This window comes from Pecten maximus, chromosome 5 (assembly GCF_902652985.1).
Source record: "Pecten maximus chromosome 5, xPecMax1.1, whole genome shotgun sequence".
Lineage (NCBI taxonomy): Eukaryota > Metazoa > Mollusca > Bivalvia > Pectinida > Pectinidae > Pecten > Pecten maximus.
Genome location: NC_047019.1, coordinates 27,444,559 through 27,455,354, shown reverse-complemented (window position 1 = coordinate 27,455,354; position 10,796 = coordinate 27,444,559). Strand labels below are relative to the sequence as shown.

Below are 10,796 nucleotides of genomic sequence, written 5' to 3'. Positions count from 1 at the left end.
CAATATTTTTTGTCGGTTCGAAATATTTATAATTTACCCAACCTTACATGTGACACGATATTACCAACAACTTAATATACTCTACCTCACATGTGTCATAATATTAAGCTGATTCATATGATATACGCTTATTAAGGCAACGATAAAATGTATGGAAGACACGAAACTTGGCATCCTGAGTTTTCTGTTAGGTTGCTCTGACCTATGTAGTCATTATAGTCGAACGTCTGTTAATATATTGGTTTTGTATGTCTGCTTCTAGAGCACCTCGAGTAATCCCACATTTCGTTCATTCTGTAATTCACAAACGATATTATTTAAGCATTGATGTCATTTTGTTTTAGTTTCATCGGGTTATGAAACAAATTTTGTTTGCAAACTTCTGTAAGAATCCGATACGCGGATTCATACAGTTTGCAAACAAAATTTTTCTCAAATCAATACGCAACGTCAATTATCGTATTGTAACGTCACATTATTCGCGCCATTCTCGGAATTTCTTTCATAGAAAAATGAAAAGAATTTTTCGACCAGTCACATTTGAGTATTTACCATGAAAACAAAGAAAAATTAATTATAGGGATGTATAACGTATCAATCTCTATAAAGTTTAATGGGGTGTTCGTTCACGTGTTTATAATACAGAACTTCGTGTAATTGGCGATAATTCATCGATTGTAGAATAGTTACATGTACTTTTGTGTTAGTGTATCGTTATAAATGCTTCTTTGTGTAACAAAAAACGCCATATGAAAAACATTTAAATATAGAATGTGGCTTTATTTACTATAAGATACATATTTATTCACTAATACCTTCAGAATGTCAAATCTTTGATGTTATTTGTATAGTCACTGTATATTTCGTTATATTCGCATTTCATAGTTGAAGGTCTGTTAGTAGTTACTGGATTGTATTAGCAAACATATCTTCTACCCAAAGCAACAATCAGAACTCCACATTGTCCGTTGTTTATCTCGCCAACAACTAGATGCTCCACATCTTTTCGAGATTTCAGTTTGACGAATAGCATCATGTCAGGTGGAGATAGAAATAATATAAAAAAAAGACCGAAGGTACATCGAGATATATATTTGGAGGCTTATTTTGATGTCAGAGAGGTGAATTTTTCTTAACTTGTCGCTGAAAAAATAAATCAAATATTGATTAATGTAATATATCGACACAATTAAATAATCCAAACATGATTTTTATTGCTATTACTGATATGTTACACTTGGGTTTGGGACTATTTACTGAAACACACTTCAATAAAAACCACATTAAAGTAAATAAAGATAAAACACCAATCTAATTATTGAGCTAATAAAATGTGTTATATATTTATATACTAAACAATTTTATTTAAAACTCTTCAGTATAATAACAACAACTTACCATGAAATTTCTAACAATTTAGGATATTTGATTTCGATTTCTTTTGTTAGAATTCAAATAAATCAACAGGTCAGGATATCACTCGTTTTCCATTCATATTTAGATATTATGATTACATGTATATTATTTCCGTTAGAAGGATGTATGGAATAGCTTTAAAACCTATGGTTTTAAAACCACGATTTCTCACAAGGAACACTTACATGGAGGTGCGATGACTGTGTAGAATGTAGCGATGACTGTGACGAGGAGAGTTTATTAACCTTTTCTCTTTTATATGGCTCATCTACATCAAAATATAAAATAGATATTTCAACAAGTCCTATACTCTAGCGATTCACAACCTAACCAATGTGAAATGTGTTTGGTAAATGATGGATGATGTCAAGGCAGTATCATTTAAACAAATTTAAACAGCGTTACATTGCCATATTTCGTCATTCAGTAGGAGCGTTTATAATGAAGGGGAGGATATGTAGAAATTCCGTTAAGTTGTTAATTCTGACGAGGATGCAATTTTGATAACACTGTTAACTCGTTTACTCTGACGGGGATTGTATTAAGTAATACCAGACAGCCGTTTATTATGACGGCGGTGTTATTAAGTAATACCAGACAGCCGTTTATTATGACGGCGGTGTTATTAAGTAATACCGGACAGCCGTTTATTATGACGGCAGTGTTATTAAGTAATACCGATAGCCGTTTATTATGACGGCGGTGTTATTAAGTAATATCGGACAGCCGTTTATTATGACGGCGGTGTTATTAAGTAATACCGGATAGCCGTTTATTATGACGGCGGTGTTATTAAGTAATACCGGACAGCCGTTTATTATGACGGCGGTGTTATTAAGTAATACCGATAGCCGTTTATTATGACGGCGGTGTTATTAAGTAATACCGGATAGCCGTTTATTATAACGGCGGTGTTATTAAGTAATACCGGGTAGCCGTTTATTATGACGGCGGTGTTATTAAGTAATACCGGGTAGCCGTTTAATATGACGGCGGTATTATTAAGTAATACCGGGTAGCCGTTTATTATGACGGCGGTGTTATTAAGTAATACCGACAGCCGTTTATTATGACGACGGTGTTATTAAGTAATACCGGACAGCCGTTTATTATGACGGCGGTGTTATTAAGTAATACCGGGTAGCCGTTTATTATGACGGCGGTATTATTAAGTAATACCGATAGCCGTTTATTATGACGGCGGTGTTATTAAGTAATACCGATAGCCGTTTATTATGACGACGGTGTTATTAAGTAATACCGGGTAGCCGTTTAATATGACGGCGGTATTATTAAGTAATACCGGATAGCCGTTTATTATGACGGCAGTGTTATTAAGTAATACCGGACAGCCGTTTATTATGACGGCGGTGTTATTAAGAAATACCGGACAGCCGTTTATTATGACGGCGGTGTTATTAAGTAATACCGGGTAGCCGTTTATTATGACGGCGGTGTTATTAAGTAATACCGGGTAGCCGTTTATTATGACGGCGGTGTTATTAAGTAATACCGGGTAGCCGTTTATTATGACGGCGGTATTATGAAGTAATACCGGACAGCCGTTTATTATGACGACGGTGTTATTAAGTAATACCGGACAGCCGTTTATTATGACGGCGGTGTTATTAAGTAATACCGGACAGCCGTTTATTATGACGGCGGTGTTATTAAGTAATACCGGGTAGCCGTTTATTATGACGGCGGTGTTATTAAGTAATACCGGACAGCCGTTTATTATAACGGCGGTGTTATCAAGTAATAGCGGATAGCCGTTTATTATGACGGCGGTGTTATTAAGTAATACAGATAACCGTTTATTATGACGGCGGTGTTATTAAGTAATACCGGATAGCCGTTTATTATGACGGCGGTGTTATTAAGTAATACTGGATAGCCGTTTATTATGACGGCGGTGTTATTAAGTAATACCGATAGCCGTTTATTATGACGGCGGTGTTATTAAGTAATACCGGACAGCCGTTTATTATGACGGCGGTGTTTTAAGTAATACCGGAGAGCCGTTTATTATGACGGCGGTGTTATTAAGTAATACCGGGTAGCCGTTTAATATGACGGCGGTATTATTAAGTAATACCGGGTAGCCGTTTATTATGACGGCGGTATTATGAAGTAATACCGGATAGCCGTTTATTATGACGGCGGTGTTATTAAGTAATACCGGGTAGCCGTTTAATATGACGGCGGTATTATTTAGTAATACCGGGTAGCCGTTTATTATGACGACGGTGTTATTAAGTAATACCGGGTAGCCGTTTATTATGACGGCGGTGTTATAAGTAATACCGGACAGCCGTTTATTATGACGGCGGTGTTATTAAGTAATACCGGACAGCCGTTTATTATGACGGCGGTGTTATTAAGTAATACCGGACAGCCGTTTATTATGACGGCGGTGTTATTAAGTAATACCGGGTAGCCGTTTATTATGACGGCGGTGTTATTAAGTAATACCGGACAGCCGTTTATTATGACGGCGGTGTTATTAAGTAATACCGGACAGCCGTTTATTATGACGGCGGTGTTATTAAGTAATACCGGACAGCCGTTTATTATGACGGCGGTGTTATTAAGTAATACCGGGTAGCCGTTTATTATGACGGCGGTGTTATTAAGTAATACCGATAGCCGTTTATTATGACGGCGGTGTTATTAAGTAATACCGGACAGCCGTTTATTATGACGGCGGTGTTATTAAGTAATATCGGACAGCCGTTTATTATGACGGCGGTGTTATTAAGTAATACAGATAGCCGTTTATTATGACGGCGGTGTTATTAAGTAATACCGGACAGCCGTTTATTATGACGGCGGTGTTATCAAGTAATACCGGACAGCCGTTTATTATGACGGCAGTGTTATTAAGTAATATCGGACAGCCGTTTATTATGACGGCGGTGTTATTAAGTAATACCGGGTAGCCGTTTATTATGACGGCGGTGTTATCAAGTAATACCGGATAGCCGTTTATTATGACGGCGGAGTTATTAAGTAATACCGGACAGCCGTTTATTATGACGGCGGTGTTATTAAGTAATACCGGACAGCCGTTTATTATGACGGCGGTGTTATTAAGTAATACCGGGTAGCCGTTTATTATGACGGCGGTGTTATTAAGTAATACCGGACAGCCGTTTATTATGACGGCGGTGTTATTAAGTAATATCGGACAGCCGTTTATTATGACGGCGGTGTTATAAGTAATACCGGATAGCAGTTTATTATGACGGCGGTGTTATTAAGTAATACCGGATAGCCGTTTATTATGACGGCGGTGTTATTAAGTAATACCGGGTAGCCGTTTATTATGACGGCGGTGTTATTAAGTAATACCGGACAGCCGTTTATTATGACGGCGGTGTTATTAAGTAATACCGGACAGCCGTTTATTATGACGGCGGTGTTATTAAGTAATACCGGATAGCCGTTTATTATGACGGCGGTGTTATTAAGTAATACCGGGTAGCCGTTTATTATGACGGCGGTGTTATTAAGTAATACCGGACAGCCGTTTATTATGACGGCGGTGTTATTAAGTAATATCGGACAGCCGTTTATTATGACGGCGGTGTTATTAAGAAATACCGGACAGCCGTTTATTATGACGGCGGTGTTATTAAGTAATACCGACAGCCGTTTATTATGACGGCGGTGTTATTAAGTAATACCGGACAGCCGTTTATTATGACGGCGGTGTTATTAAGTAATACAGATAGCCGTTTATTATGACGGCGGTGTTATTAAGAAATACCGGACAGCCGTTTATTATGACGGCGGTGTTATTAAGTAATACCGGGTAGCCGTTTATTATGACGGCGGTGTTATTAAGTAATACCGGACAGCCGTTTATTATGACGGCGGTGTTATTAAGTAATACAGATAGCCGTTTATCATGACGGCGGTGTTATAAGTAATACCGATAGCCGTTTATTATCCCATAGCCGTTTATTATGACGGCGGTGTTATTAAGTAATACCGATAGCCGTTTATTATGACGGCGGTGTTATTAAGTAATACCGATAGCCGTTTATTATGACGGCGGTGTTATTAAGTAATACCGATAGCCGTTTATTATGACGGCGGTGTTATTATGTAATACCGGACAGCCGTTTATTATGACGGCGGTGTTATTAAGTAATACCGGACAGCCGTTTATTATGACGGCGGTGTTATTAAGTAATACCGGGTAGCCGTTTATTATGACGGCGGTGTTATTTAGTAATACAGATAGCCGTTTATTATGACGGCGGTGTTATTAAGAAATACCGGACAGCCGTTTATTATGACGGCGGTGTTATTAAGTAATACAGATAGCCGTTTATTATGACGGCGGTGTTATTAAGAAATACCGGACAGCCGTTTATTATGACGGCGGTGTTATTAAGTAATACCGATAGCCGTTTATTATGACGGCGGTATTATTAAGTAATACCGATAGCCGTTTATAATGAAGGGGAGTGTTATTAAGTAATACCGGACAGCCGTTTATTATGACGGCGGTGTTATTAAGTAATACCGGACAGCCGTTTATTATGACGGCGGTGTTATTTGTTAGTAGTGTACAGCCATATGTGACGACGGGGGATCTAATTAGTAATACTGTAATGTCATATATCATAAAGTTGGTGTTACATTGTATTCATTTGCAAACCGTTAATTCATTACTATCAACTGATATAAATTCACCATTTCTGTTGCCGGGTAGATTTCATGTTACAATAAACATGGAGGTTAAGTTTATAGGTTTGGTTGACTTTGTTTAACGTCCTTTTAATAGCTAGGGGCATTTAATGACGTGCCTGGTTTTTGGGTTGGAGGAAAGCCGAAATACCTGGAGAAAACCACCGACCTACGGCCAGTAATAGGCAATTTCTCCACGTGGGTTTCGAACTCGCAACCCATAGGTGGAGGGATAGTGATAAAGTGTCGGGACACCTTAACCACTCGGTTACCATTGTCCCTAAAACAGCAGATAATTATCAGAATAAGGTAGCAGTTATCGAAGTGGTTGTTACACTTACATTTTTGTCAGTTACAACTTAATGTGTTTGCGTAAATCCCAATATGACAAAGGGACTAACAGAAATGTTGTATCGGATGTTTCCTTGATGAATTTATCGAGATAAGCTTTTGTATGCATCATCAAATTTTGGATGAATCTACTTATATTAGGCCTATATATGTATATGTTTGATAGTTTGTACGTTTCCGCGCTTGATATTTCTACAGAGTAGACTAATACAGAATCGTTAAGTTGACGGGATGAAAATGAAATTCTACCATTAGGAACATATGTGGATTGACCACTAGCCCCTTAGTTTTTTGTTAAGAATTGCTCAGCTAAACTCTAAAACCAGCTTATCTCCCCTTAGTGTTTTGTTAAGAATTGCTCAGCTAAATTCTAAAACCAGCTTATCTCCCCTTAGTTTGAAACTTTAAACATATCCTAAAGACTAAAATAATAAAGATCGATTTTATTGAAAATACAATATTCTAGAGACAGGGGCAAGTCAAGAACATAAACATGCCGAGACTGTTCTTCGCGTACAAGAGTTTACATAAGAGTATGAGAAGGAGAAGGACAAAGCGCGGTATGTGTTAGAAATGTTAAATTAGTTACTGATAGGGACACGATCCCCCCCCCCCCCCCCCCCCCCCCCCCCGTGTTTTATGTGGATCATATGTTGCACAAAACAACTATTCCATTGTGTTTACACGTGTCTATATAAGATGCAATGGTCATTTATTTGACCAGATATGACTCAATAAAGCATTCGCTTTGAAATGCAAATGGCGGTTGTGAATGATATGACAAAATATAGCATATGAAGAATATTTCAATTACCAGAAAACGCTCTTATTAAACACTATTTAGAATACTAAATTTAACAAGAAGAGATTGAGGTTAAAAAAAAAAAATTGTAAATTTTTTTGGGGGGGGGGGGGGGGAGGGGGGGCGTAACTCAATTATCTATCTTAAAAACAGTCTTCCTTGTATTTCAAAAGTCTTGACGGTATTCAGTTGGAGCATTATTAATTACTTATGAAATATTATTAACAGACACTATTTTCATTTAAATCCAAAGAAATCCAACCACTGTTGCACCCTATAGGCACTTTTAAGCACATGAGCGTGGTTGTTTTGTGCAAATGGAAAGGAAAAGAATCAATTTTTATCTATTTCTGTAAAAGTTGGTCCGAGTAGCGATAATAGGCTGATACGATGTCAAAGCGTTCTTTCTTTCTTACTTACTTACTTACTTACTTACGTTTACTTACTTACTTACTTACTTACCAATAACGTTATCTATACTGTATCTTGACGAGCGCGTCGTCGCCTGTAATTAAAACATTAACTAGATATATACCAGTTGATGTGTACTTCCGGTTATTACATGTCAATTCTATTCCGATATAATTGTCATTTTTATTTTCCTAAAGGATACGGGTTCTTTGTTAAGTGATCTTCCGTGAAAAACTATATTGGGGCTAACTTTCACGGACTTTTTATGTATCTATTTTTAGGGGTTTGGATGAAAGGAGTGGTTTATATCCACTTCTGAAAAGGTTTACAGGTAATAGTTATAGAATTTTAAAGTAAACTCGTAGCACGTATTGCTTACTTTACAAATTTACTTTACCATTTTGTACATCAGATTAGGTTGGCGGATGCTTGCAAAATTGCTATTTTATTCTGATAGTGTCCAGATGGAAATATACTTTACTATTCATAAGTTGGATATAATTGGAGAAGGAATTGTATACCTGTGACTTATTTGACCTTGAAGTTGACGTAGCCTTCTTATATTTCTGCCTCATCGCGCGACGAACCTAAAAAAGGTAGAGTTATCATATTCTTACTTTGCTTTTCTCGACAAGAGATGATCTTTTTGCATTTTATAACGAGTGATCGTTGATGTGTCTTTTCTGTTCTACGAAAAAAAAAAATATATAAAACGAATTTTCAAAATAATGTCTTAATGTCAGTTTTTCCCAACCCATCGTCACCAATGCATTACGCTTTGCTTTTAGTGTCTAGTGCTGACACCAAAAAACGATAGTTTTATACGAGGTAAAGACATGTGCCTAATTATATATAGGTCAAAGGTTATAGTGACGTCATTATGTGTACTACGTCACTGTTCCTATTTGGAATCATGTGATAGACCATTATCATATACTTCTCGATAAGATTGCAGTTTAACTTACCGGTACACTGAGAATGCAATGGAACAGGAATATAAAGAAACCCTGAAAACATCATGTAAATTAGCGTGAGGAGCAGCTTTAGCCGGGTCATCATCACAATATTTCCTTGTCTTATTTCGCAAGATATTTTTTCATTGAAAAAAGTGATAAATTATGAGTATCCATTGATAAAAAGTGTCAAGTGTTAATTATTTCACTGATAATTCGTTTTAAATAAAGTATTACTTAACTATTCCTCTGTTTATCAATTAATTCTGATAGCTGTTCTCACAATCATCGTTAAAATTCTCAAATAGTTTGCCACCGTTTCTTGGGACGGCCTTCGTTGATTTTTCAAGATGATTGATTGTGTTTACAATTTATAATGTAAAAACAGATCACGAAATATAGATACAAGTACTGTGATATTTGAAATCATTAGGAAAATTACCGGTTTTATAACATACAAGAAACAACTTAAACTACAAGTATACAACTGTTTTGTGTATTTAACAACAAATTAAAATGAATTCCATAAGATAAATGAATACCTGTAATGAATTTGTGACAGCGAAGAGATACTGGAACACAATGAGATCATCATTGATGGACAGTATCCCGAAAAACCACGTGATACCCAGAACCGGAAGTAGAACACAGACACTTCTTATAGCAGACCTAACAAAAGAGCAATATGTTGTATCTGCAAAATCTTCTTTTTATGAAATCAAACACCATATTATTATTTCTGCGTTATTAAAAATTGAAACGAAAAAGTCTCAATCTTTCTGAAAACATTTGCTGAAACATTGAAATATTGAACCTGAAATATATGCATAATTCCGAACAAACTTACCCAATTCTTTGCCTCTGTGACTTCGTCATAATAAACTGGGATGTCAGCAATGCCTTCAAGACTAGGATCATTACAACAACATTGATCTGTAATTAAATCAGTTCCGATTTCAATTCTAGAACTCTTTTGATTTAATGCATATCCTTTTCACAAAGAAGTTTGTTTAGCTTGATGACACTTCAGCTGACATCAAATCGACCCCAAGGCATCAACTTATGCAGGACATTTCTTGGATTGTTTAATATATATCCATGTCTATATATGTTATTTCTTTAATTGCTCTGGAGGAAAGTTAAATAGTTAGTGACTTTAATAAACCACTAAAATATAGATAATAAAGGAACATTTTTACAATAAAAATGTGATGGTAAACATGTTTGATCATAGTATAGATAAAACTAAACTTTGAAAAAATGGCTATCAGTTATTAGTTAAATTAGTATTTGAATATGTACATAACTGACCACAATTACTGCCAATACGGGTCCAACAAATGAATATAGAACTCCGTCCGTAAGTGTTAGCCAGCAGCTGAAACAATATTAACGACAATTCTCAAAAATCTCTATGCTTTGTTGAGAGAATAAAGCGCAAACACAAAAGAATATAACATCATATCAATATTACAATGATTCATTCAGTGAAATACAGATTAAGCGATATTAACATTACATAACATTAAGGTAATCATTAAGAAATGATTTAATAATATACTTCGGATAAAGGTATGAAATAAGCAAGTTAATTAAGTCTTCTTAAAAGTTAAGAGTTTTTTTCACAAAAATTGTTGAACCATTTTCAAAGCCTGTATTTCCCCTTGTATTACAGCCTGTATTTCCCCTTGTATTACAGCCTGTATTTCCCCTTGTATTACAGCCTGTATTTCCCCTGTATTACAGCCTGTATTTCCCCTGTATTACTGCCTGTATTTTCCCGTGTATTACAGCCTGTATTTCACCCTGTATTACAGCCTGTATTTCCCCCTGTATTACAGCTTGTATTTCCCCCTGTATTACAGCCTGTATTTCACCCTGTATTACAGCCTGTTTTTCCGCCTGTATTACAGCCTGTATTTCCCCCTGTATTACAGCCTGTATTTTCCCGTGTATTACATCTTGTATTCCCCGTGTATTACAGCCTGTATTTCCTCCTGTATTACAGCCTGTATTTCCCCCCTGTATTACAGCCTGTATTTTCCCGTGTATTACAGCCGGTATTTCCCCCTGTATTACAGCCTGTATTTCCCCTGTATTACAGCCTGTATTCCCCCCTGTATTACAGCCTGTATTCCCCCATGTATTACAGCCTGTATTTC

At 36.4% G+C, this 10,796-nt stretch overlaps 1 protein-coding gene across 2 annotated transcripts in view; it reads right to left on the bottom strand.

The window, feature by feature from the left end:
- Nucleotides 1-759: 759 nt before the first annotated feature.
- LOC117327704 (adhesion G-protein coupled receptor F3-like) overlaps nt 760-10,796 on the bottom strand; it is a 35,720-nt gene continuing 25,683 nt past the window's right edge. For both annotated transcript variants that reach the window (XM_033884821.1, XM_033884820.1), the window contains exons 24-31: nt 9,946-10,012; nt 9,482-9,567; nt 9,177-9,303; nt 8,647-8,688; nt 8,203-8,268; nt 7,733-7,775; nt 1,602-1,684; nt 760-1,143 (exon numbers count right to left, since the gene is read on the bottom strand). In XM_033884821.1, coding sequence (XP_033740712.1) covers nt 1,114-1,143; nt 1,602-1,684; nt 7,733-7,775; nt 8,203-8,268; nt 8,647-8,688; nt 9,177-9,303; nt 9,482-9,567; nt 9,946-10,012 — 544 coding nt within the window. In that variant the 3' untranslated portion in view covers nt 760-1,113. The remainder of the gene's footprint in view (nt 1,144-1,601; nt 1,685-7,732; nt 7,776-8,202; nt 8,269-8,646; nt 8,689-9,176; nt 9,304-9,481; nt 9,568-9,945; nt 10,013-10,796) is intronic.